At 42.9% G+C, this 27,641-nt stretch overlaps 3 protein-coding genes across 7 annotated transcripts in view; 1 reads left to right on the top strand and 2 right to left on the bottom strand.

Annotated features, from left to right (window-relative positions):
• Window positions 1-885: 885 nt before the first annotated feature.
• Window positions 886-5,193, top strand: LOC112254868 (DNA damage-regulated autophagy modulator protein 2). Of its 5 annotated transcripts, none has more exons than XM_024427792.2 (8): window positions 886-968; window positions 1,773-1,972; window positions 2,125-2,192; window positions 2,309-2,451; window positions 2,589-2,766; window positions 2,971-3,053; window positions 3,111-3,203; window positions 3,366-5,193. In XM_024427792.2, the coding sequence occupies exons 2-8, from the start codon at window positions 1,842-1,844 to the stop codon at window positions 3,486-3,488; spliced, it is 819 nt and encodes a 272-aa protein (XP_024283560.1). In that variant the 5' UTR covers window positions 886-968; window positions 1,773-1,841; the 3' UTR covers window positions 3,489-5,193. The 5 variants fall into 5 exon arrangements, with proteins under 5 accessions (XP_024283560.1, XP_042180590.1, XP_042180589.1 ...); XM_042324656.1 differs by lacking the exon at window positions 886-968 and adding an exon at window positions 1,238-1,446 and having other exon boundaries at window positions 2,999-3,053; XM_024427790.2 differs by lacking the exon at window positions 886-968 and adding an exon at window positions 1,239-1,446.
• An 808-nt stretch (window positions 5,194-6,001) lies between these two features.
• Window positions 6,002-9,860, bottom strand: tpgs1 (tubulin polyglutamylase complex subunit 1). Its single transcript, XM_024427789.2, has 3 exons — window positions 9,310-9,860; window positions 8,631-8,790; window positions 6,002-6,686 (listed from the first exon to the last, which is right to left on the bottom strand). Exons 1-3 carry the CDS (start codon window positions 9,630-9,632, stop codon window positions 6,201-6,203), a joined length of 969 nt encoding a protein of 322 aa, XP_024283557.1. The 5' UTR covers window positions 9,633-9,860; the 3' UTR covers window positions 6,002-6,200.
• An 828-nt stretch (window positions 9,861-10,688) lies between these two features.
• Window positions 10,689-27,641, bottom strand: part of LOC112254866 (DENN domain-containing protein 2D) — a 34,806-nt gene continuing 17,853 nt past the window's right edge. Inside the window, exons 8-15 of the mRNA XM_042324654.1 lie at window positions 26,222-26,362; window positions 23,362-23,382; window positions 22,908-22,986; window positions 22,601-22,797; window positions 22,219-22,269; window positions 21,864-21,945; window positions 20,797-21,036; window positions 10,689-11,268 (exon numbers count right to left, since the gene is read on the bottom strand). Coding sequence (XP_042180588.1) covers window positions 11,180-11,268; window positions 20,797-21,036; window positions 21,864-21,945; window positions 22,219-22,269; window positions 22,601-22,797; window positions 22,908-22,986; window positions 23,362-23,382; window positions 26,222-26,362 — 900 coding nt within the window. The 3' untranslated portion in view covers window positions 10,689-11,179. The remainder of the gene's footprint in view (window positions 11,269-20,796; window positions 21,037-21,863; window positions 21,946-22,218; window positions 22,270-22,600; window positions 22,798-22,907; window positions 22,987-23,361; window positions 23,383-26,221; window positions 26,363-27,641) is intronic.

Raw genomic sequence — 27,641 nt, 5'->3', positions numbered from 1 at the left:
TAGCCACTTTAACTATGCCACTTTGTTTACATACTCATCTCATATGTATATACTGTACTCGATACCATCTACTGTATCTTGCCTATGCTGCTCTGTACCATCACTCATTCATATATCTTTATGTACATATTCTTTATCCCCTTACACTGTGTATAAGACAGTAGTTTTGAAATTGTTAGTTAGATTACTTGTTGGTTATTACTGCATTGTCGGAACTAGAAGCACAAGCATTTCGCTACACTCGCATTAACATCTGCTAACCATGTGTATGTGACAAATACATTTTGATTTGATTTGATTTGATTTGCTGTCCTCCAGGTGGAAATGTCACCTACATATCTCATGTAGGAAAAGAGAATAGTTGAATGTCCTGTGAATATGTATATGTACTTCACGTGTGTGTGTGTATATATGTATCTTGGTATATCTTTTTAAAATTTGAATGTCTATCATTGTATTATGTGGTTGCGGGGGATGGGGATGGTGTAGGTGCTGGGGGTGTCCTATTGAGAGCAAAGGGACCTATTGGGGAGGGGATTCTTCATGGAGGCACATTCAGTCAGTTTTGTTTACTACATTATTATTCTTTGTTGTTCTATTATAACAGTTTACTGTGATTATGGATATGCACTCATCTAGCTTGGTCACTCTATCTGATTTATATTTAAACTTTTTCGCCCAGAGTACAAATTGTATTATTTTATTACTACTGTACCTACCTTCTTAAAAACTAAAACGGATAAAGTGTACAAAAAAATGTAGGAAAAGCCATAAGAGGGAAAAGCACGATGGTATGGGGGATTGAGGAATGGATAGAGAGAACAGAGGGCTCTGAAAACTATTATTGCTGAAATAACCACTTCCTTTTGTGACTAGTATAATACTTCCTGTGGCACACAACACCGGCACCTAAAATGTTGTACCCTTTGAGCTCACATTCCTCGTATAGAATAAGTAAGCATTTCACGGTAAGGTCTATGCTTCTTGTATTTAGCGCATGTGACAAAGTTTGATTTTATTTTCTCAAAAGTATTCTGGAGCTCCTGCACCTAAATGTAAACAGTACCGGCAGACAAAATGACTACCAGAACCTATTTCAGTCCAAGTCAAGCACTGTTTGTAAATATATTTATCATTTAAGTAACAGACAGCATGCAAGCAACTTTTGTCTCTGCTGTCAGATTATTGACATGAAAATCCTCTGACGCTCGCTAAAAATCCGGGTATTTCAAGGCCACGCCTCTTCTGAAACACTAACAGGAAGTAAAGGGATTACGTTTTAGGTTGAGAGAGCATGACATAAACCCTAATCCGTGTCATGTACATTTAATTATAGCGATCAGAAGAGTAAACTACAACTTTGTTTTTCTGCATTCTCGCTGTTAATTTTTTATTTTGTGAGACCAATTGACGTGTGATGAGGTGACAGCAAAGGAACCGCCGAAGGTACAATAGGGTCATATTGGCAGAGTTCCAGTTATTTTACACATCTGTTTGACTACGTGTTCTATGTAGCTTGTTCACTCTATTTATCCGATTAAACAGTATCATGTACGCATTGTGGCCTAGCAAATGTAACCGTAACGTTTCTGTATCTCTAAAGTTACTTGCTAGTACATCGAGGCACAGAAACAGTAGTAGAGGAATGCATAATCTCTTATTAATAATGTGATTTTATCCAGAATGATGAAACAAAAGTGTGCAGATTTATTTATTTAAGTGTGTGTGCCCACAGCGCACTCTGGCACCTTACATAACCTCATGCTCTACAGGTGAAGACAACACACCAGCACAAGTGGTTTAACTTGGATAGGCTACTGGTGGATTGACACACAGAGGACATGTGGTGGTTCCAGGAAGGTCTGTGTATTCTACCAGTAGCTCTGGTATTATGGACGACAGCCACGTTCATCTTCGATTACATCACAGCTGTGGTGCTGAGACATGTGGACCCACTGGTGCCATACATCAGGTCAGATATAGGCTGATTCCCAAATGCAAACAACATCCTCCTTGTATCCTTGTCTTTTTACATTTATACCTGAAATCACGTATGTTCCTAAGTAGGCATTGCATTGTAATAGGAGGTGACTGACATTCTGCTTGTCATGTTTCTGTTCACAGTGACACAGGGACAGTTGCCCCAGAGAGATGTGTGTTTGGAATCATGCTGGATGTGTCAGCCTTCCTAGGTAACATCACTTTCACCTCCCTGAGTCCTCTTTTGAATCTAGCAATCAATTTGAAATCGTGTATATTGGACTGAATTTGTGACTGTTTTAATGTGTGATCATGTTTGTTGTGGCAGGTGTAGCCACCGTGTATGTACGCTACAAGCAGGTCCAAGCCTTGACAGACGAAGAGGAGTCAAAGCTCCATAAACTCAACGTCTTGGGCCTGGTGCTGGGATGGACCAGCTCCTTTGGCATGTGCATCGTCGCTAACTTCCAGGTACCCATTGAGTTGTGTCCTGTTGTGTATATCTGTCTCTCAATATCTGTCTCTCAATCTCTCCAGTTTTTCCTATAATGACAATCATGTATGTAGCTGTGATACTGTAAATCAATACCTCTCCTCCCCCTCTACAGAAAACCACTCTGTTCTTCATGCACCTGGTGGGGGCGATATTGACGTTAGGTGTGGGGGCCCTGTACATCCTGGTGCAGACGCTGGTGTCGCTGTACATGCAGCCTCACGTTCACGGGAAGAGTATCTTCTGGGTCCGACTCAGCATTGGAGTCTGGACCTTTGCCAGCATTATCAGCAGTATCCTCCACTATATTTCTGCCAAACATGCAAATATGAAATCATGATTCATTGTTGCTTATAGATTGTTGTTGCTATTAGACAATTACAGTGAATTGAAGCTGATAACTTGCACAAATTGGAAGGACCTCTGACAACTGCAAGAGTTGCCCTCTGTTACATGGCTCTAGCTCCTGCCTGTTGTACTCCTTGACTTCTTCTCTGTGTTTGTTTCATCTGTCATCATGTACAGCAGTCTGCCTGGAGTGGACGTGGCCCATAAACTGCACTGGATACCTGGAGAGACGGTTAGTAGCCTTATTCTCTGTGTGTGTGTGTGTGTGTAACAGTTATGTTTGTTGCAGGGCTACATCCCTCACATCATCAGCACCATCTCTGAGTGGTCTCTGGCTCTGTCCTTCGTCAGTTTCTTCCTCACCTACATCCGAGACTTCCAGGTACTACAGCTCTCTTCCTCATTTCCTCTATTCACTTACTTTATCACTAGGGCCACATTTGCTATTGCTGGGCTGCAGTAAAATCCTACATACCCCATAGCTCTCCAGGGCAGAAGTTAAAGACCACTTTTCTAACAAGTGTGCTCTATTTCCCATCTGTAGAAAATAATGCTGCGGGCAGAGGCGGACCTAAGGAGTAATCACATGTATGATTCACCGCACTACAGAATCACCACACCTCTCAACCAATCAGTGACCTCTCCACTGCTGGCGGGGGGCATCTGAACAAGACCACTCCTAGTAGTGTGATTGAGTCGAGCTGTAAATGTCAACATACTGAATGGAATAAATTAGATTATAATGCGGATGGTTTGAGCGCTGAATGCTGAAAGCCGTGGTATATTAGACCGTATACCACGGGTATGACCCAAAAACATTTTGTGTTCTAATTTAGTGTGTAACCAGTTTATAATAGCAATAAGGCACCTCAGGGGTTTGTGGTATATGGCCAATATACCGCAGCTAAGGGCTGTATCCAGGCACTCCGCCATGGTATATGGCCAATATACCACAGCTAAGGGCTGTATCCAGGCACTCTACGTTGCATCACGCCTAAGAACAGCCCTTAGCCATAGTATATTCGCCATATACCACACCTCCTCTGGCCTTATTGCTTAAACATAGAATGCTGAGTGTGCAAGCACAAAGATACTGCTGATAAGCCTAATTCTTAGGTACAGTAGAAATGCCACACGCCATTTTTAAACTGACATGCCTTTTGATGTCAACTGCACTATTTTCACTGACATTTGGTTCTTGTGTTATGAGCGGTACATATTTGTATTGGGCCTAAGGGCATCATCTGACAAATGTCATCTGTGGTGTGTTAAAGGTTTTTATACCTTGTACTTTTTTTAAATATTCAGAACACAACTATGCTATTCTTATCAACCACTGGATGGTGCCAAAGAGCCAGCAACATGTTTGGTTCTGCTTTCTTACAAGTCTAGCAACCCCCTCAACACAAAAATAGATATGAGCATTTGTTGCGTGAGCTTACGTTGATTGTCTTTCATGAGAATTTATATTATTAAGTGTTTTGAAGCAAGGCACTTGAACTAATTATCTAGAAGTATAATGATGCATTTACTCTACTTCACTTGTGCTTTGGAATGCTAAGTTATTGTGCTCTGGCTGTGAAGCCCTCAGTGTTAATGTAGGAGAATAAGGAAATAAGTGTGTTTTAGATTTGATCATTACTGAATGGATTGTATTTTTTTGTACTTTTCTATTTGGTTTTGTGCTTTTCTATTTCTTCCCCAATTATGATTTAAATTACTTCCATACAGACCCATGAAAAAGTAAGTCATCTCTTTCACATTGAATGGATAAAATATAGGGGATGTAAGCAGGTTTAACATTTTACTGAACCTCTATGATTCTCTGATTATTCATTTTGTTTCTACTAAAAGTGGATTTTGTTGTATTAAAAAAAATGGCAGCTGGCTCCTTGTATTTGCACAACAAACACTTGTCTCAAATACATAATTACAGTTGTTGGTTAGCTGGTGAATTTTAGCCATAATAGCATTGATATGAATTCAGTCAAAACACATCAAAACAAAACATGGTATCAAGAACAAGATGAAACGAGTCACAATTCCCCACATGGTAGTTTCTTGTCATTGTTGGTGGCCATCTGGCCATCCAGAATTACAACTCATGGACTGCTGCCCCATTGAACTGTGAGGATCTTTTGTGTGACGTTGTCAGCTAACTCATCTACGATGCTCTGGTTATTCATTTGTTTTCTACTAAAAGGTTTATTTTGTTATATAAAAAATGGCTACCTGTAGCCACCTGTTTCTATGACCACACTGGAGGTGTGTGGAGGAGGTATTGCCATCATTGCTGTTAACTGACAGAAATATTTTAGGCAAATCTGATGTTCCATGTTTCCTAATAAATGGTCACATCTGCAGTAACTACATAGGAGCTTTAATTGTCTTGTCTCCATTCTCAGGAATGGCATGCGTCATACGTTCACTGTTGTATATGAAGGCTTTATAACGGAATAAAAACCTTTTACTTGTATCTAGCTGTTACGGTGGCTACTGGCCATATTACCGCCACACCGGCGGTCACGAGTCATGACAGCAGTAAAATTCCATGTCACTGTAATTAGGCTTTTCCAAGCTCTGATGCTGCTGATGGTCATTTATAACCGACCAAACTTGGTAACTGCCTCTCTGTCCCTCTAATCACTCTGACATCAATGCAAATGTCATCAAAAATCGAATAGAAGACTTCATAAGAGCCCATGAGCTCATGTTGCGCAACATACTATAAAATGAATTCCACGGACGTATAAGCAATTGCTGTCTGCTCAATGAACTAGTGTAACCCACAGTCATATGGAATAGCCAGATCAGGGCCTAAAATAAAGACAACTTCGAGTATGCCGTTCTGTTACAAAATAGACTACATTTTTCTTCATATCATGTTTCTTTAGACCAGCCTAAAATTATTTATGGATTTATTGTAATGGTGTAGGCTAAATTACATGGATTTCTTATATTTTTTAAATGTAGATGTCCCAGAGGTCTGATTCAGTGGCTTGTAGGCTCTGGGTGGAAGCTATGAGATGCTAAATGGGTTTGTTAATTAATGGTCAATTACCGTGAGACCGACAGTTATTTGATTGACAGTCCCTGGGTGACAAAATGTAATGACCGCGATAGCCCTACTTGTAACAGATGTTTTCATTACATTATACATTAAAGCATGAATAAGCAAAATCCAGGTCTGACATTTATTGGTATATTGAATCATATTTACATGATCGTACTATATTATACAGTATATATTTAGCCATGCTGTATGTTCTTCAGGTGCTTCATAAGAACGAGGAAAGTCATACACACATCTCATACTAGGATCTGACACTACATTACAAGGAACAGTGCAGACATTATAGGAACGAGAATACACCAGCAGCTAACATACAACTCTTACTCGAGCGATAAAGAGCTCTGCCGCAGCGTCCTCAAACTCCTTGGCGTCCATGTTTCCCCCGGCTGGCTCCGCTCCAGCCATAGCCTGGGCCAGCTTACCGGGTGAGATCTTAGCACTCGCCTCCAGGTAGCGGCTAACCTTAGCCTCTAGGTAGGGATTAGCCTTAGCGTTAGCATTAGAGTAGTGGTTAGCATCTGAGGAGCCACCATCAGACCGGGAAGTCTCCAGGGCTTCATGGAGGGTGCCCAGCACAGCCAGACATAGTGTCCGACCAGCAGGCCCCTCAGCTGGGCCGCAGACCTCCGCGTACAGCCTCTGCGCTCGCCGGATGTAGTCAGAAAACACAGCACACGTCAGCACACCGTGCCTGAAGATGTCGTAGGGCACGGCCTCATGGTCCTGGCAGTGGAGCCGGCGTAGCAGAGGGGCTGAAGTGGAGATGGGGACGCCTCCCTCGCTGCAGAGACACTTTAGAGTAGAATATAGCAGAACGAAATACTTAGATGTCCATCTACAAGAGAAATTGGAATTTCACTCTGCTCCCAAATACAGTGGGGCAAAAAAGTATTTAGTCAGCCACCAATTGTGCAAGTTCTCCCACTTAAAAAGATGAGAGAGGCCTGTAATTTTCATCATAGGTACACTTCAACTATGACAGACAAAATGAGGGAAAAAAATCCAGAAAATCACATTGTAGGATTTTTAATGAATTGATTTGCAAATTATGGTGGAAAATAAGTATTTGGTCACCTACAAACAAGCAAGATTTCTGGCTCTCACAGACCTGTAACTTCTTCTTTAAGAGGCTCCTCTGTCCTCCACTCGTTACCTGTATTAATGGCACCAGTTTGAACTTGTTATCAGTATAAAAGAAACTGTCCACAACCTCAAACAGTCACACTCCAAACTCCACTATGGCCAAGACCAAAGAGCTGTCAAAGGACACCAGAAACAAAATTGTAGACCTGCATCAGGCTGGGAAGACTGAATCTGCAATAGGTAAGCAGCTTGGTTTGAAGAAATCAACTGTGGGAACAATTATTAGGAAATGGAAGACATACAAGACCACTGATAATCTCCCTCGATCTGAGGCTCCACCCAAGATCTCACCCCGTGGGGTCAAAATGATCACAAGAACGGTGAGCAAAAATCCCAGAACCACACGGGGGGACCTAGTGAATGACCTGCAGAGAGCTGGGACCAAAGTAACAAAGCCTACCATCAGTAACACACTACGCCACCAGGGACTCAAATCCTGCAGTGCCAGACGTGTCCCCCTGCTTAAGCCAGTACATGTCCAGGCCCGTCTGAAGTTTGCTAGAGAGCATTTGGATGATCCAGAAGAAGATTGGGAGAATGTCATATGGTCAGATGAAACCAAAATATAACTTTTTGGTAAAAACTCAACTCGTCATGTTTGGAGGACAAAGAATGCTGAGTTGCATCCAAAGAACACCATACCTACTGTGAAGCATGGGGTCGGAAACATCATGCTTTGGGGCTGTTTTTCTGCAAAGGGACCAGGACGACTGATCCGTGTAAAGGAAAGGATGAATGGGGCCATGTATCGTGAGATTTTGAGTGAAAACCTCCTTCCATCAGCAAGGGCATTGAATATGAAACGTGGCTGGGTCTTTCAGCATGACAATGATCCCAAACACAGCGCCCGGGCAACGAAGGAGTGGCTTCGTAAGAAGCATTTCAAGGTCCCGGAGTGGCCTAGCCAGTCTCCAGATCTCAACCCCATAGAAAATCTTTGGAGGGAGTTGAAGGTCCGTGTTGCCCAGCAACAGCCCCAAATCTCACCCACAAACTTTTGTTATTGACCAAATACTTATTTTCCACCATAATTTGCAAATCAATTCATTAAAAATCCTACAATTTTCTGGATTTTCTGGATTTTTTTTCTCATTTTGTCTGTCATAGTTGAAGTGTACCTATGATGAAAATTACAGGCCTCTCTCGTCTTTTTAAGTGGGAGAACTTGCACAATTGGTGGCTGACTAAATACGTTTTTTTGCCCCACTGTACCTCAGACAACACACAAACACAGCACTTGAGAAGACCACACAGGGTTAGCTGCAGAGGTTAAGGGCTAGCTTCTATCCGATCTCCCCTTTTCGGCTATGCACCATATATATAATATATAATATATATCATATTTATTTATTGTCACCTGCACTGAATACAACAGGTGTAGACTTTACAGTGAAACTTAAAAGGCAATGTTTCCTCGTTCATGGAGACCACATTCACGGTAAATGCTGCATCTGTCAGCTCAATCAAAAATTATCTTAAATGTCAATCACGCTATAATACTGATCTAAGTGCCTTGCTCAAGGGCACAATGGAAATGAATGGTTTCTGAAACCAGCAGTGTTTACAGTATGACTTGTCAATTGTATACCCTACCTGGAGGGTGTGTGTGTAGAGGCGGCCCCTGACCCCCCCACCTGGGCTGTTAGAGCTGCATTGACCAGCAGGGCCACTGGGACCCACTGCTCCTCGCCGCTGGGGCCCTGTCTGCGTTAGCAGGTCGTAGGCCACACGGACGTTGTTACTGAAGGCAGATCTGAAGACATACACACGTGGACATACACATCACAGGAGGACGGGCTCGTGGTAACGGCCGGAGCGGTTGAATGATGCCAAATACATGGTTTCCATGTGTTTGATGCTATTCCGTTGGCGCCGTTCCAGCCATTATCATGAGCTGTCCTCCCCTCAGCAGCCTCCACTGGTACACTTGCACAGGCACACATGGATCATTTCCACTGGGAACAGACATCAGTTCAATGTCTAGTTATGATTAACATTTGGTTGAGCAGTTGTCAACTAACTTAATTCAACCAAAAATGTCACCTGGTCATTGGATTTAGGTTAAAAAGTTAGGTACAAAAATATGACTTTTGCAAATCCAATCAGTTTTCCACGTTGATTCAACACCACCTATTTTTTTATTAACATCACATGGAAACACGGTTGATTGAACCCGTTTTTGCACAGTGGGTTGTGTTATTTCATTGTGAGATAAAACGAGAACATAGACTTGAGCTTGGGAGTCGCAAAATGCATGTTCTTTCTGGTTTACCTCTGAGAGTGATGCGCTAGACGCAGGTGCCATAGGGCTCGGCTCAGCTGCTGCTGCTCGTGTGCGCCTGCGCCGAGGTTTAGCAAATCTACATCGCTGCAGCATCCACCAGTCCCATTCTCAGCCTCGGAGGCCTGATTACAGAAATGGTCTGCCAAAAACCCCATTGGGTCCTCCGACCTGGCCTCTACCATCTTTAGCAGAGCCCCTCGGAGTAACTCCCCGACTCCCGCCTGCGATAGGAACTCCCGCTCGGTGTCGGTCTTGGTCGGTTTCGATTCGGACATCCCCGAAGTTCCCCCGGACCGACGTTTCTCCGCCATAGTCGTTCTAGGTAGTGACGGAAGTAATTCGTTCCTCAGGACAGCTCCGTTTGGAAAACGTAATCGTTGTGGATGCTCATCCTGCTCCACTGCACACCACAGCAATGTAAAATCACCTTGAATGTAAAATGTGTGCTTAATCGTGATGATAGATAAAAACTCGACAAATTATTGATTTGTCTCTCGTTCTCTGGCACTGGTTGCTAGGGACGCTATTTCATACCCCGGATGTGATGTGTGAGTGTCAAAGATCATCTCAATGGTTGCTAAAATGGGAAGAGGTCTGGCCATGTAGCGTTGCTCTGTCTTAACATCTCAGTCGACCAGAGAGGTCGTACAGGCCCTAGTTTTGTCGCACCTGGACTACTGTATGGTCATGTGCGGCAAAGAAACAGAAACCCATTGGTAAATTGTAGTTGGTCCAGAACAACGCAGCACGTATCGCACTTAGAATGTATACAGAGGGGAAGTGTCAGTAACAAGCATGTAAGTCTCTCCTGGCTCAAAGTTCAGGAGAGATTTACTGCATCACTATTGGTTTTTGTGCAAGGTATTGATGTGTTGAAGGGAACTGTCTGTTCAAGGAGTTGGCACACAGTTCGGACACAAGACATGCAACCAGAGGCCACTTTTCACAGTCCCCAGGTCCAGAACAGAGGCTGGGAAAAGCACAATATTAAATAGAGCCATGACTACATGGAACTCTGCTACCCTACGTAACTCAAGCTACCAATACAACTAGTTTAAATAAACATAAAATACCTTACGGCACAAAGGGGACTGTGAAAAGAAAGCCATTTCATATCTATTGAATTGTAATTTGCATTGTACCATGTATTAGACCTAGTTTGTGTGTATGTACTGATATGTAGGCTGTGTGTGACATTTTAAATGTATGTATTTCAGTCCTTGACTAATAATGTTCTGTACTATGTATGATGTCATGTTTCATGTGGACCCCAGGAAGAGTAGTTGATGCTTTTACAGTGGCTAACGGGAATCCTAATATATACACCAATCTCGTGAATGCTAACTTAAAAGTCATGTTAAAACATCATTGGTCCAACTTTTATTCACCATTTTTTTAAAAGTGCTTATTCACATCCTAACTTCCACATTCATACCCACAGCTTAAATAAACAAAATAACAATTTATGAGGCACTCAGTAGGTATAAACACAATATTTAGAATACTTTTGAAATACTCATAGGTATGTTTAGTTATAAGAGCATATATAAGTAAGAGCATCTTGCAGCACAAAAGTGCAATAAATAAACCTTTTGCCAAGTCATCACAACAGAAGTAACACATCCTTCAATAAACGTATAAACATTGACAAAAACATGTGTTTCTTCATCTTTAGCACACATTCATACAACATGACACGGGAGTAGCCTACAATTTCTACAGGCAAGAGAAAATACTGCAGACTTAGATTGTCACCATCTTTGCTCCACAGACGGGAGCAACGTCCTGTAGCGTCACCCTTATCCGGCATCACAAATGTACACATGATCAGAATCAATTTGTCTGAGGATGCCTACATTTACACCACAAGTCCTCTCACCCAGCCTCTCTTTGCCTTCTCTTTCTTCTTACTTTGTTGGTACTCTGCAATTTTTTGGTGGAAGAATCCTACAAAAAAAAAGGGGAAAACAAAATTATTCATTGCTAGGTAAGTGAATCTTGGTAAGTGAATATGCTCCTATGAAAAAGTAATTTTTTGTTAACCACACATCTTCCTCCAGCTTTGGTCAGTGCTTGGCCCAAATCTGTTTGTTGTACATCAATGATCTACCATAGATCTGCCCAAGTGCCAGCCTTCAAATGTAGACCAATGACACTTGTCCATGTGTCTGGTAAAACCTGTGCTGATGTCTCTAAACAACTGACAGAACATCTGGACTCGGTGGCTTGCAACAGTGCCGAGACCCCTAGAGAGAGTCACTGTTCCAATGCTTTGAAAATCCTGGACCAAAAGCTTATACAGTGCCATCACGGTCACATCTTGAAAAGGTAATGTACTGAGCTTTGAACACTTAAAATCAGATTTGCACATGTGAAGCTTGTGTTTAAAATGTCTCAATGGTCTTGAGAGGTTCTAAAAAAAATGTAAAAAATTAAAACATGTCCCGAGCTACTTATTTTTTCCTAGCTTTCAAATAGGCATTCTTTTAATCTCCTCTCTTACAACTCTTCCCGGGCCTTAGTGTACAAGAGAAAGTAGTGCACTATATTTTCTGTCAATATACACAAAAGTATGTGGACACCACTTCAAATGAGTGGATTTGGATATTTAAGCCACACCCATTGCTGACAGGTGTATTAAAAAATAAATTTAATAAAAGAGCACACAGCCATGCAATCTCCATAAACAAACATTGGCAGAAGAATGGCCTCACTGAAGAGCTCAGAGACTTTCCATGTGGCCCTGTTATAGGATTCCACCTTTCCAACAAGTCAGCTAGAGCTGCTAGAGCTGCCCAGGTCAACTGTAAGTGCGGTTATTGTGAAGCGGAAATGTCTAGGAGCAACAACGGCTCAGCCACGAAGTGGTAGGCTACACAAGCTCACAGAATGAGACCGCCGAGGGCTGAAGCAACACTCACTACCAAGTTCCAAACTGCCTCTGGAAGCAACATCAGCGCAAGAACTGTGCGTCAGGAGCTTAATGAAATGGGTTTCCATGGCCGAGTAGCCACACAAACCGAAGATCACCATGCGCAATGCCAAATGTCGGCTGGAGTGGTGTAAAGCTCGCCGCCATTGGACTCTGGAGCAGTGGAAATGCGTTCGAGTGATGATTCTCGCTTCGCCACTTGGCAGCCCGACAGATGAATCTGGGTTTGGCGGATGCCAGGAGAACAGTACCAGCCCCAATGCATAATGCCAACTGTAAAGTTTGGTGGAGGAATTATGGTCTAGGGCGTTTTTTTTGTGGTTCGAGCTAGGCCCCTTAGTTCCAGTGAAGGGAAATATTAATGCTACAGCATAAAATGACGTTCTAGATGATTCTGTGCTTCTAACTTTGTGGCAACAATTTGGGTAAGGCCCTTTCCTGTTTCAGCATAACAATGCCCCTGTGCACAAAGCAAGGTCCATAAAGAAAATGGTTTGTCGAGATCGGTGTGGTAGAAATTGACTGGCCTGCAAAGAGCCCTGACCTCAACTCCGTCAAACACCTTTGGGATGAATTGGAACGCCGACTGCGAGCCAGGCCTAATCACCCAACATCGGTACTCAACCTCACTAACGCTTGTGTCTGAATGGAAGCAAGTCCTCGCAGCAATTTCCCAACATCTAGTGAAAAGCCTTCCCAGAAGAGTGGAGGCTGTTATTGCAGCAAAGGGGGGGACCAAGTCCATATTAAATGGCCATGATTTTGGAATGAAATGTCCGAATAGCAGGTGTCCAAACTTTCAGTCATGTAGTGTACCTTTTAAAATAATGATTCATAAACAACTAAGGGTGTGCCCTCTTAAATCTGTGAATTACCCCCCCAAATTTTGTTTTATATTTTCACAAATTATGTTCAGTTAAATATTTTCTGGTTTTAGATTGTCGTTTTTCACTCCTAATTTGTTTTTACAGTTGTTCATAGAGAAACAAATAAATTGGAATTTCTGAGTCCATGTCAATGCTTAAATCACATCAGAAGACAATATTCTAGGTCTGGAAAAAAAATGATTTCAGTGTAATAACCCTTTAATTGCTCATCTAGTGAATGAGGAATGTGCAGGTCTAGTGAGGTTTCAGATCTGCTGCTTCTCATTTCATGGCAAAGATAACCAATAACGTTAGACAAATTCTACAGTCGTGGCCAAAAGTTGAGAATGACACAAATATACATTTTCATAAAGTCTGCTGCCTCAGTTTGTATGATGGCAATTTGCATATACTCCAGAATGTTATGAAGAGTGATCAGATGAATTGCAATTAATTGCAAAGTCCCTCTTTGCCATGCAAATGAACTGAATCCCCCAAAACATTTCCACTGCATTTCAGCCACAAAAGGACCAGCTTTATGTCAGTGATTCTCTCGTTAACATAGGTGTGAGTGTTGACGAGGACAAGGCTGGAGATCAATCTGTCATGCTCATTGAGTTCAAATAACAGACTGGAAGCTTCAAAAGGAGGGTGGTGCTTGGAATCATTGCTCATCCTCTGTCAATCATGGTTACCGGGAAGGAAACAGCATTGCTTTGCACAAAAGGCTTCACAGGCAAGGATATTGCTGCCAGTAAGACTGCACCAAAATCAACCATTTATCGGATAATCAAGAACTTCAAGGAAAGCGGTTCAATTGTTGTGAAGAAGGCTTCAGGGCCCCCAAGAAAGTCCAGCAAGCGCCAGGACCGTCTCCTAAAGTTGATTCAGCTGCAGGATCGGGGCACCACCAGTACAGAGCTTGCTCAGGAACGGCAGCAGGCAGGTGTGAGTGCATCTGCACGCACAGTGAGGCAAAAACTTTGAGGATGGCCTGGTGTCAAGAAGGGCAGCAAAGAAGCCACTTCTCTCCAGGAAAAACATCAGGAACAGACTGATATTCTGCAAAAGGTACAGGGATTAGACTGCTGAGGACTGGGGTAACGTCATTTTCTCTGATGAATCCCCCTTTCCCGATTGTTTGGGGCATCCGGAAAAAAGCTTGTCTGGAGAAGACAAGGTGAGCGCTACCATTAGTCAGTCCTGTGTCATGCCAACAGTAAAGCATCCTGAGACCATTCATGTGTGGGGTTTCTTCTCAGCCAAGGGAGTGGGCTCACTCACAATTTTGCCTAAGAACACAGCCATGAATAAAGAATGGTACCAACACATCCTCCGAGAGCAACTTCTCCCAACCATCCAGGAACAGTTTGGTGATGAACAATGCCTTTTCCAGCATGATGGAGCACCTTGCCATAAGGCAAAAGTGATAACTAAGTGGATCTGGGAACAAAACATCGATATTTTGGGTCCATGACCAGGAAATTCCACAGACCTTAATCCCATTGAGAATTTATGGTCAATCCTCAAGAGGCAGCTGGACAAACAAACTCACAAATTCTGACAAACTCCAAGCATTGATTGTGTTAAGGTTGGCCTTTTCAACCAATAGTGGCTAACCAGGGGTGGGATAATGTTGCGTTGATTACATATTAGCTGGGAGCGTGCGGTGTCTGATAATTGTGAGATTTGTTTATGACCGTTTGCGGAGAAAATGGCCCAGAAGTGAAAATTGCATGGACTTTCAGAATTGTTTGGCGAGGTACTCATAGGTGGACTTCTAGCTACTGGTAGCTCACGATCAAACTGTTGGAGACCCCTGCTCTGTATAAAGCTTCTATAGGCCATTCTTTCTCCTACAGAGGAGCACATGCATGGAACACTTTATCAGAACAAACTATTTAACATTTGAATACATTAAAAATAAATACCGAAAACTTGTTGCTACAGCTCCACCAGTGCAATCATGTATGAACTGACGGGCGTTATCCAACAGACCCATTAAGACCCTCCAAGTCATACATAGGCCTAATAGAGGTGGGTGGGTATGTTTGTACACACCCACACACACACAGTTGAAGTTGGAAGTTTACATACACCTTAGCCAAATACATTTAAATTCAGTTCAGTTTCACAATTCCTGACATTTAATCTAAGTAAAAATTCCCTGTCTTAGGACAGTTAGGATCACCACTTAATTTTAAGAATGTTAAATGTCAGAATGAGAGAATTTTCTTTCATCACATTCCCAGTGGGTCAGAAGTTTACATACACTCAATTAGCATTTGGTAGCACTGCCTTTAAATGGTTTAACTTGGGTCAAACGTTTCAGGTAGCCTTTCACAAGCTTCCCAGAATAAGTTGGGTGAATTTTGGCCCATTCCTCCTGACAGAGCTGGTGTAACCGAGTCAGGTTTGTAGGCCTCCTTGCTCGCGCACACTTATTTAGTTCTGCCCACAAATGTTCTATAGGATTGAGGTAAGGGCTTTGTGATGGCCACTCCAATACCTTGACTTTGTTGTCCTTAAGCCATTTTGCCACACCTTTGGAAGTATGCTTGGGGTCATTGTCCATTTGGAAGACACATTTGCGACCAAGCTTTAACTTCCTGACTGTTGTCTTGAGAGGTTGCTTCAATATATCCACATAATTTCCCTACCTCATGATGCCATCTATTTTGTGAAGTGCACCAGCCCTTCCTGCAGCAAAGCACCACCACAACATGATGCTGCCACCCCCGTGCTTCACGGTTGGGATAGTTCTTCGGGCTTGCAAATCTCCCCTTTTTCCTCCAAACATAACAATGGTCATTATGGCCAAACAGTTCTATTTTTGTTTCATCAGACCAGAAGACATTTCTCCAAAAAGTACAATCTTTGTCCCCATATCCAGTTACAAACCATAGTCTGGCTTTTTTTATGGCGGTTTTGGAGCAGTGGCTTCTTCCTTGCTGAGCGGCCTTTCAGATCATGTTGACATACATTTGCCAGCAGCATACCACCCTGCATACCACTGCTGACTTGCTTCTGAAGCTAAGCAGGGTTGGTCCTAGTCAGTCCCTGGATGGGATACCAGATGCTCCTGGAAGTGGTGTTGGAGGGCCAGGAGGAGGCACTCTTTCCTCTGGTCTAAAAAAATCTCAATGCCCCAGGGCAGTGATTGGGGACACTGCCCTGTGTAGGGTGCAGTCTTTCGGATGGGACGTTAAATGGGTGTCCTGACTCTGAGGTCATTAAAGATCCCATGGCACTTATTGTAAGAGTAGGGGTGTTAACCCCGGTGTCCTGGCTAAATTCCCAATCTGGCCCTCAAACCATCACGGTCACCTAATAATCCCTAGTTTACAATTGGCTCATTCACCCCCCTCCTCTTCCCTGTAACTATTCCCCAGGTCGTTGCTGCAAATGAGAACGTGTTCTCAGTCAACTTACCTGGTAAAATAACGGATAAATAAAATATACGACTCGTTTTACTGTGGATATAGTTACTTTTGTACCCGTTTCCTCCAGCATCTTCACAAGGTCCTTTGCTGTTGTTCTGGGATTGATTTGCACTTTTCGTACCAAAGTACGTTCATCTCTAGGAGACAGAACACATCTACTTCCTGAGTGGTATGACGGCTGCATGGTCCCATGGTGTTTATACTTGCTTACTATTGTTTGTACAGATGAACGTGGTACCTTCAGGCAGCTGGAAATTGCTCAAGGATGAACCAGACTTTGAGGTTTACAATTTTTTTCCTGAGGTCTTGGCTCATTTCTTTTGATTTTCCCATGTTGTCAAACAAAGAGGCACTGCGTTTGAAGGTAGGCCTTGAATTACATCCACAGGTACACCTCCAATTGACTCAAATGATGTGGGGTAACTGTCTACCTGTAGCTCTGTCTTAAACGTCTCACAGTACAGACATTGCAATTTATTGCCCTGGCCACATCTGCAGTCCTCATGCCTCCTTGAAGCATGCTTAAGGCACGTTTGCATAGATTAGCAGGGACACTGGGCAGCTTTCTTTTCGTGTTTTTCAGAGCCAGAAGAAAGTCCTCTTTAGTGTCCTACGTTTTCATAAATGTGACCTTAACGACCGTTCCACAGGTACATGTTCATTAATTGTTTGTTTCGTTGGACAAGCATGGGAAACCGTGTTTAAACCCTTTACAATGAAGATGTGTGAAGTTATTTGGATTTTTACAGATTATCTTTGAAGGATAGGGTCCTGAAAACAGGACATTTATTTTTTTGCTGAGTTTATATTTGTGGGTCTAACTTCCTCACTCATTATTTACGACCAATTCAGGACTATCCATATCCCAATGATTTTGGTCCCCAAAAATGGGGGGACCATGTACAAGAAATGCTGTAATTTCTGAACGGCTTACCCAATATCGATGAAAACACACTCAAATGCAAGCTGACAGTATGCACTTAACCTCAGTCAATGTATCATTTCAAATCCAAAGTGCTGGAGTACAGAGCCAAAAAAAGAAACATGTTACTGTCCCAATACTATCCAGGTATGTACCCAAACAATTTGAACTTCTACTTTTAAAAATCCACCTCTCTAAAAACAAGTCTCTCACCATTGCCGCCTGCTATAGACCACCCTCTGCCCCCAGCTGTGCTCTGGACACCATATGTGAACTGATTGCCCCCCATTTATCTTCAGAGCTCGTGCTGCTAGGCGACCTAAACTGGAACATGCTTAACACCCCAGCCATCCTACAATCTAAGCTTGATGCCCTCAATCTCACACAAATGATCAATGAACCTACCAGGTACCACCCCAAAGCCGTAAACACGGGCACCCTCATAGATATCATCCTAACCAACTTGCTCTCTAAATACACCTCTGCTGTTTTCAACCAAGATCTCAGTGATCACTGCCTGCATCCGTAATGGGTTAGCGGTCAAACGACCTCCACTCATCACTGTCAAACGCTCCCTGAAACACTTCAGCGAGCAGGCCTTTCTAATCGACCTGGCCGGGGTATCCTGGAAGGATATTGAGCTCATCCCGTCAGTAGAGGATGCCTGGTTATTTAAAGAAAATGCCTCCCTCACCATCTTAAATAAGCATGCCCCATTCAAGAAATTTAGAACCAGGAACAGATATAGCCCTTGGTTCTCTCCAGACCTGAATGCACTTAACCAACACAAAAACATCCTATGGCTTTCTGCATTAGCATCGAACAGCCCCCGTGATATGCAACTTCTCAGGGAAGCTAGAAACCAATATACAGGCAGTTAGAAAAGCCAAGGCTAGCTTTTTCAAGCAGACATTTGCTTTCTGCAACACAAATTCAAAAAAGTTCTGGGACATGGAGTCCATGGAGAATAAGAATACCTCCTCCCAGCTGCCCACTGCACGGAGGATAGGAAACACTGTCACCACCGATAAATCCACTATAATTGAGAATTTCAACAAGCATTTTTCTACGGCTGGCCATGCTTTCCACCTGGCTACCCCAGTCAACATCACTGCACCCCCCACAGCAACTCACCCAAGCCTTCCCCATTTCTCCTTCTCCCAAATCCAGTCAGCTGATGTTCTGAAAGAGCTGCAAAATCTGGACCCCTACAAATCAGACGGGCAAGACATTCTGGACCCTTTCTTTCTAAAATTATCTGCTGAAATTGTTGCCACCCCTATTACTAGCCTGTTCAACCTCTCGTGTTGTCTGAGATTCCCAAAGATTGGAAAGCAGCTGCGGTCATCCCCCTCTTCAAAGGGGGGGGGGGGTCACTCTTGACCCAAACTTCTACAGACCTACATCTATCCTACCCTGCCTTTCTAAGGTCTTCGAAAGCCAAGTCAACAAACAGATTACCGACCATTTTGAATCCTACCATACCTTCTCCGCTATGCAATCTGGTTTCAGAGCTGGTCATGGGTGCACCTCAGCCACGCTCAAGGTCCTAAACGATATCTTAACCGCCATCGATAAGAAACAATACTGTGCAGCCGTATTCATTGACCTGGCCAAGGCTTTTGACTGTCAATCACCACATCCTCATCGGCAGACTCGACAGCCTTGGTTTCTCAAATGATTGCCTCGCCTGGTTCACCAACTACTTCTCTGATAGAGTTCAGTGTGTCAAATCGGAGGGTCTGCTGTCCGGGCCTCTGGCAGTCTCTATGGGGGTGCCACAGGGTTCAATTCTTGGACAGACTGTCTTCTCTGTATACATCAATGATGTCGCTCTTGCTGCTGGTAAGTCTCTGATCCACCTCTACGCAGACAACACCATTCTGTATACTTCTGGCCCTTCTTTGGAGACTTATCAACCCTCCAGGCGAGCTTCAATGCCATACAACTCTCCTTCCGTGGCCTCCAATTGCTCTTAAATACAAGTAAAACTAAATGCATGCTCTTCAACCGATCACTGTCTGCACCTGCCCGCCTGTCCAACATCACTACTCTGGACGGCTCTGACTTAGAATATGTGGACAACTTCAAATACCTAGGTGTCTGGTTAGACTGTAAACTCTCCTTCCAGACTCACATCAAACATCTCCAATCCAAAGTTAAATCTAGAATTGGCTTCCTATTTTGTAACAAAGCATCCTTCACTCATGCTGCCAAACATACCCTTGTAAAACTGACCATCCTACCAATCCTCGACTTCGGCGATGTCAATTACAAAATAGCCTCCAATACCCTACTCAATAAATTGGATGCAGTCTATCATAGTGCCATCTGTTTTGTCACCAAAGCCCCATATACTACCCACCACTGCGACCTGTACGCTCTCGTTGGCTGGCCCTCGCTTCATACTCGTCGCCAAACCCACTGGCTCCAGGTCATCTACGAGACCCTGCTAGGTAAAGTCCCCCCTTATCTCAGCTCACTGGTCACCATAGCAGCACCCACCTGTAGCACGCGCTCCAGCAGGTATATCTCTCTGGTCACCCCCAAAACCAATTCTTTCTTTGGCCGCCTCTCCTTCCAGTTCCCTGCTGCCAATGACTGCAACGAACTACAAAAATCTCTGAAACTGGAAACACTTATCTCCCTCATTAGCTTTAAGCACCAGCTGTCAGAGCAGCTCACAGATTACTGCACCTGTACATAGCCCATCTATAATTTAGCCCAAACAACTACCTCTTTCCCTACTGTATTTATTTATTTAGCTCCTTTGCACCCCATTATTTCTCTCTACTTTGCACATTCTTCCACTGCAAATCAACCATTCCAGTGTTTTACTTGCTATATTGTATTTACTTCACTACCATGGCCTTTTTTTGCCTTTACCTCCCTTATCTCACCTCACTTGCTCACATTGTATACAGACTTATTTTTCTATTGTATTATTGACTGTTTGTTTTACTCCATGTTTAACTCTGTGTTGTATGTGTCGAACAGCTTTGCGTTTATCTTGGCCAATTGTAAATGAGAACTTGTTCTCAACTTGCCTACCAGGTTAAATAAAAGGGGAAATAAAAAAATACTTTGAGCTCACTGTATGTATGATATTTACTTTGTGCATATAATTGCATTAATGTAGTGATATGTGATTTAGTGATTATGCATTTCTTTTTATAACCTTAGAAAGACATGCACTGGACCATTGTTTATTCAATGTGTTTGTACTTGTCCCTATCCAAATAAACCAAATTAAATTCAAGTTGTAGTCTATTCTATTCCATCCTATTGTTTCAGAAAGTGATGCAACCAGACCTTCCTGTGTGGGCTGTCTCTCCACTTCCTGGATGAAGAGGTCAAACATCTGTGTCTGGATGAAGCGTTTGACAAATTGGCGGCTGGCCTTTGGCTCGGAGGCCTTGCAGAAGCTGTTGATCTGGAATACTCCAGGCTGCACACCGCTTCTGCGTTTAACATGGGAGGGGAAGTGACCCACAGTCTTCACAAAGAAGGAGAGGAAGGCCTCCGAGACCACCTTATTCAACTCCTCCGAGGCTAGATAGAAAACACAGAGTACAGAGAATACAGATGATACAGTCAGGATGCTGAGGTGGTGTCTACAAACACTGGTTGAAAGGCCTCAGACAACACCCCTCATATATTCTGAGGCTGGACACAAAGTGTACAGAAGATTGTCAGTTTTTAAGTGGCGTCTTCTTTGAGATAGCCAATATGTTGTTGACACAATCATAGTTTGGAAAGCCTCCAAGACAACTTTGTTAAGCTGTATGGCAACCACAACACATAGTGGATTGGCATGTGTATGGATGGGGGTTGGGTTTGTGTGTGAGCACTGAGGGATTTCAGAAGTGCATCTGTGTCTGAATCCACTTAGGCACCGTCAACAGTATCCAGAATAGAATTTCCAGGGTCGTGATGCTGGTCAAACCCTGGGTGTATGTTTCTACAGTATTTTCTCCAACATCACAACCCTCCCACACACACTCAGACTAGCATAAACTTGGGACATTCCAGGGTTCATACTGTGTGGTATGTGAGTGGTTTGTTCATATTACAGCAACCATCCAGAACATTTCTTTGCACATCCACCTCATCATTATTTCTCTCATTCTGCACAGAGGATCTCACTTCTATCATTGGGTTTGTATGGACTATGATAGAGGATCTCACTTTATCATTGGGTTTTATAAACTATGATACTGCCTCATGTGGTTTGATTTGTTGCTGATGGAGTCCGTCTCATCTCAAATCGAATGAAAGCCTGAGTCACTGTGTTTACAGAATCCTCTTCAGCCCTATAAACAAGAGTAAAAATTCTAGTCAGTCATCAGAAAAAAAAAATGGAGAATGGGTCCACTCACTGGAGTTGTCTTTCCTGCAACACAAGGCCTGGAGAAGCTCCTCCTGTAGTTTCTCTGGTAGGATGGTGCTCTCGTCTCCTATCTGTGCCAAAGAGAGGACAGAGGAATCTGAGAGGTTGTTGCCAGACCAGCGAGAATGTTTTGGTATTTCTGAGTATACACACATTCAGCCAGACAGGGAAGAACATTTGAACTGAACTGGTCTGAACCACACACGATCAAGTTGGCTTTCAAAATGAGAATCATGGGAGTAGTGACGCTAGTTTACTAATCTGATTGTGAGATAAGCATTTTACTTTATTTATGTACTTTTGTTTGTGAACTTGAGGGGAAATATGGGGCATGCAATACTTACACAAGTGATGAAGGTGTTCTCTGCTCCCTCTGTCAGATCTACAATGAGCATCTGTTTATAAGACAGAAATACACACAAAATCTTCAGGTCGGAGATAATACGCACACTGGCTGGTTTCCATAGGCTGTAATTGTGTTAGTGGTAGCTTAATGAGTGTCACTGGATATATATTCTCCCATCTGCAGTCAGTCACAGTGTAGAGACAGGAATGCCTGATCCCAAACATAACAGTAAAACATTGTTTACAGCCAATCAGCAACTGCCCTTAACTTTCTTTAAAAATCAGTCTTTGTCCCCAAAACATTTCATCAAATAGTATTTTCTGAAGCCGAAGTGTACAGTACGTATACAAAACACATTCCGCTCTGCCATACACACTCACGTCGCTCTGGTCAATGATATCATCCAGTTTGTTCTTTTGCACACCAAGCAGGTAGGGAGTGGGTGCCATGACGACATCAATCAGCACTGAAGGAACGATGGAGATGAAGGTGTGTTGCCATGTGAACGGATAGAGCAGCGCCGCAACTGCATGCAACACCTGGGACAGGGTACTGTAGGAGGGGAAGCAGGTACAAACTTTACACCCATTCAACATGCAGACAACAGGCCTGCCCTTGTCCCAGACAACCCAGGCTCAGTGATGTCCTTTTGGCGTTAGGATTAGGGTACCTGAGTTCGTCAGGTACTGTACACCCGCAGCACCTCCTCGTCTGTGAGACAGCGGAACAGTGTTCGGAAATCCACATGCTCCAACCACGAGTCCAACTGAGTTCACACAGGCCAGGAACAGAGAGACAAAAGCCATGAAGATGATTCGAGACAGAGAGAGACAGAGAGAGACAGAGAGAGACAGAGAGAGACAGAGAAGACAGAGAGAGACGGTGGAGGCAAACACCAGAGAGAGAGACGCAGCACCTCAGAGAGAGAGAGACAGAGAGAGAGACAGAGAGAGAGACAGAGAGAGAGAGAGAGAGAGACAGAGAGAGAGACAGAGAGAGAGAGAGAGAGAGAGAGAGACGACAGAGAGAGAGAGAGAGAGACACATCTGTGAGACAGAGACACATAGAGAGAGAGACGGAACAGTGTCAGAGAGAGAGTCAGGAAATCCACATGCTCACAAGAGACCACATAGAGTCCAACAGGCCTTGTCAAACTGATGACCTGGAGACACACAGGCCAGGAACAGAGAGACAAAGTCAGGTCTTCAGGAAGAGAGAGACAGAGACAGAGACAGAGACAGAGACAGAGACAGAGACAGAGACAGAGCTCTTTTTCAGTGTTGGACTCTAGGATGAAGGTCTTGATCCTCATCGTGATGCCAAGGGCTTTGTGTGTGTCTCCAAACTCCATGTGTCCTCAAGGGCTGCGGGTTTTTGCTCCTTCTCTGTACTCGATTGATCGATGAAGGTTATTGATTAATTAGGAACTCCCCTCACCTGGTTCACTAGGTTTTAATTGGCCATGAATTTAAAGGAATTAACAAAAACAGAAGACACACAATCCTCTAGGAATTGAGTTAAATACCCCTGTTATTGATAACTTTGACACCTCCTGGAAACAGAAGATACTCTACAGGAATGACGGAGTCCATCCAAATCATCTTGGCTCCTGGACTCTGTCCACACATTTCAAGGCTGCGTTGAAACAATGACTGGTAAATGATCCAAGACCAGCTCAATTAATCCCTACCATTGTGACAATGAGTCGTCATAATGCATGATCTTAGGGGCATCGGCAAACACAATGCAAATCATTTAATTTATGTATCCCTAATTGCGTCAAATACATCTGTTTATCCTACAGCTAATGTAAGCAGTAATCATGAGCATATAAGCCAGAGTTAGTTACATTGTTAGCACTGAGGCGGTGTGCAATAGTAGGAAGACCACTTCATGCAGTTCACCCTGCACTATCAGCTCCTATGTAAATAACATGAGTAATTCTACCTCTGTTTTTAATGCTTTACTGGGACGCTTATCAATCAAGCAACCCAGAAAATCACCACTTTATTTTAAGAATGTGAAATGCCAGAAAAATAAGAGAGAGATGATTTATTTCAGCTTGTATTTCTTTCATCACATTCCCAGTGGGTCAGAAGTTTACATACACTCAATTAGTATTTGGTAGCATTGCCTTTAAATTGTTTAACTTGGGTCAAACGTGTCGGGTAGCACACAAGCTTCCCACAATAAGTTGCATGAATTTTGGCACATTTCTCCTGACAGAGCTGGTGTAACGGAGTCAGGTTTCTAGGCCTCCTTGCTCACACACGCTTCTTCAGTTCTGCACAGAAATGTTCTATAGGATTGAGGTAAGGGCTTTGTGATGGCCACTCCAATACCTTGACTTTGTTGTCCTTAAGCCATTTTTCCACACCTTTGGAAGTATGCTTGGGGTCATTGTCCATTTGGAAGACAACCAAGAGCTAACAGTCTGTTGATTTCACACACAGATACTGAGGTATATTTTCTGGGTGACCTAAATACCGACTGGCTTTCATCAAGCTGCCCACTCAAGAAAAAGCTTCAAACTGTAACCAGTGCCTGCAACCTGGATCAGATTGTCAGTCAACCTACCAGCGTAGTTACAAACAGCACAGGAATAAAATAATCAACATGTATTGATCACATCTTTACTAATGCTGCAGATATTTGCTTTAAAGCAGTATCCAAATGATGTAGCGATCACTTCAGATATTTAATTAGATTTTTCTTCTTTCCTCGAAGCCAACTGGCTAGTACTTTAGTTAGCTAATCTAGCTAACGTACATGCAGGCACAAGTCCCAGTGCCCTCCCATTAATTATATGCTAATGGTAGCCTCAAATATAATAAAGTTAGAATCAGGAATTCCCCAGCTTAGATGTTTAGGCCCCTTGCTTTATTACAATTTTTACTAACGACATGCCACTGACTGAGTAAAGCCAGCGTGTCTATGTAAGTGAATGACTCACTATGAATGTCAGCTACCGAATTGACTCCAAAACTCAACAAAAAGCTGCAGTTAGTTTCAGAGTGGATGGCAAGGAATAAGTTATCCCTAAATATTTCTAAAACTAAAAGCATTGTATTTGGAACAAAAAACACTCACTAAACCTCAACTAAATCTTGAAATAAATAATGTGGAAATTGAGCAAGTTGAGATGACTAACCTGCTTGGAGTAACCCTAGATTGTAAAGTGTCATGTTTCAAAACATATTGATGCCGTAATAGCTAAGATGGGGAGAAGTCTGTCCATAATAAAGCGTTGCTCTGCCTTCTTAACAACACTATCAACAAGGCAGGTCATACAGGCCCGAGTTGTCGCACCTTGACTACTGTTCAGTCGTGTGGTCAGGTGCCACAAAAAAAAGAAAATCGCAATTGGCTCAGAACAGGGCAGCCCGGCTGGCCCTTGGATGTACACAGAGAGCTAATATTAATCATGTGCATGTCAATCTCCCCTGGCTGAAAGTGGAAAAGAGATTGACTTCATCACTACTTTTATTTATGAGAGGTATTGACATGTTGAAAGCACCGAGCTGTCTGTCTAAACTACTGGCACACAGCTCAGACACCCATCCATACCCCACAAGACATGCCACAAGAGGTCTCTTCACAATCCAACAAGTCCAGAACAGACTATGGGAGGCACACAGTACTACATAGAGCCATGACAACATAGAACTATTACACATCAAGTAACTGATGCAAGCATTAAAATTACATTTTAAAAAACCACAAAAAAAAAAAAAAAAAAAAAAACTTACGGAACAGCAGGGACTGTGAAGCAACAAACATTGGCACAGACACACACGATAACATACATACACGTGGATTTAGTACTGTAGGTGTGGTGGTGGTGGAGTAGGGGCCTGAGGGCACACAGTGTGTTGTGAAATCTGTGAATGTATTGTAATGTTTTGAAAATTGTATAAACTGCCTTAATTTAGCTGGACCCCAGGAAGAGTAGCTGCTGCTTTGGCAGCAGCTAATGGGGATTCATAATAAATACTCCATACCTCTGTTCCAGACTCTGGTATGAAGCTCTTGATCTTGACAGTGTTTCCGGGAGCAGGGAACGGCGCCTCCCTCAGGCTCTGCATGAATGGATAGATCATCGCCATGGAGATCTGCCTGCGCTTCTCCACCTCATCAAAGATCTGAAAAACACATTTAGAATGACTTAAATTGTGAGCACCAATCATACTGTAGTAAAGCTCTGTTATGGGTAGACCAGCCTCCATATTAGGCCTACCATTTAGAATGTGTCATCAGCCCTATGTAAAATGTATTGCAACCTGACTTTTGATGAATGCTATACTCATCTAGTTAACACTTATCCCAACTAGTCAGTGTATGTAGAAGAGTGACGCTCAGGTTCTAAATATAGTTGTTCATAAACAGTTTGACTCATCCTGGAATTTTGGCCTAATGAAGTAGTAGGGAATGTCATTACTAGACCAGCCCGTTTCTCTCTTCGTCTGACACACCACTCTACTTGCCTGCCGCAGCATAGATCATCTACTGTAAGGGTTAGAAGTCACCCTGGTGGATGAGGACATCAGTTGAACAACCCTCAGTGAAGATTGCCTTGCTACAACAGGGCATGGAGCTGAAGAACACCCCATTCTCTGTTAATGAACAATTTCCCTATTCAATAGCGGAGAGAAGACATGCCCTGTACCCCACTTTCAAGTCTCAGAGCAGAGAAGCAGAATGTCTACTGGTCGATAAATTGTACATAAACAACCAAGAGTTCAAGGACTGGAAGATTACAACGTGGCTGTGAGTGATAGCTACCTCCTGCTGAAATCGTCCCTGATACATGATTGTAATGTGGTGCAATGTGTATTAAGTGTTTAAATATTTTGATTCATGCAGTGCAGAACCGTGTGGACTTAAAATAAGGTTGGATAAGGGGGAAGGAGAAATGGGTATGATTAATTCATTTTTTTAAACTTATGCAATATGGAACTTTGGACTTAAAATCAGGTTTGGATCTAGGGGAAGACTAAGGAGGGTAAGGCTGACCTTGTTCCTTTTTTTGTTTGTTTAAATTTGAAGACTGCACTGGTAGTAAAATGCAAAACCAAGTTTGTTTTTTTGAGTTTGACATATGGCACAAATTGTAAGAATCAGGGTATACTAGGACTTAAAAGCGGTTATATAGTGCAGTGCTTTATGGGGATGTGAATCGGAACGAATAGAATTTAAGCTATACGATCCTAATGTGCCATTATCTTTTTTCCATTTAAAAAAATAGAGATCTTAAAAATGTAAATGGAATATTGTTCCGATACACACCGGCAGATGGATTGGTTATTGTCAACAGGGTTGTTGTCTATATTAGTGTGCTGCTGGATTGGTTAACACTGGGTTAAACTGACTAAAGTTAATGGTAGAGCCAGCACAATAACTGGCTTATGGAAGCACTTCTCT

This window comes from Oncorhynchus tshawytscha, linkage group LG07 (genome assembly GCF_018296145.1).
Source record: "Oncorhynchus tshawytscha isolate Ot180627B linkage group LG07, Otsh_v2.0, whole genome shotgun sequence".
In the NCBI taxonomy this organism is placed as follows: Eukaryota; Metazoa; Chordata; class Actinopteri; order Salmoniformes; family Salmonidae; genus Oncorhynchus; species Oncorhynchus tshawytscha.
Note: the sequence above shows the minus strand (reverse complement) of the source record. Positions and strands in the feature narration are given on the sequence as shown.

Bases quoted from the DNA above. Each gene is read 5' to 3' on its own strand.
- LOC112254868 (XM_024427792.2), top strand. From the start codon at position 1,842: ATGTGGTGGTTCCAGGAAGGTCTGTGTATTCTACCAGTAGCTCTGGTA. The intron at 2,193-2,308 runs GTAACATCACTT...TTGTTGTGGCAG, and splicing joins GGATGTGTCAGCCTTCCTAG to GTGTAGCCACCGTGTATGTA. The intron at 2,767-2,970 runs GTATCCTCCACT...ACTTCTTCTCTG, and splicing joins CTTTGCCAGCATTATCAGCA to TGTTTGTTTCATCTGTCATC.
- tpgs1 (XM_024427789.2), bottom strand. From the start codon at position 9,632: ATGGCGGAGAAACGTCGGTCCGGGGGAACTTCGGGGATGTCCGAATCG. The intron at 8,791-9,309 runs GTAAACCAGAAA...GTATGTCTTCAG, and splicing joins CTAGCGCATCACTCTCAGAG to ATCTGCCTTCAGTAACAACG. The intron at 6,687-8,630 runs GTAGGGTATACA...TCTACTCTAAAG, and splicing joins TCTACACACACACCCTCCAG to TGTCTCTGCAGCGAGGGAGG.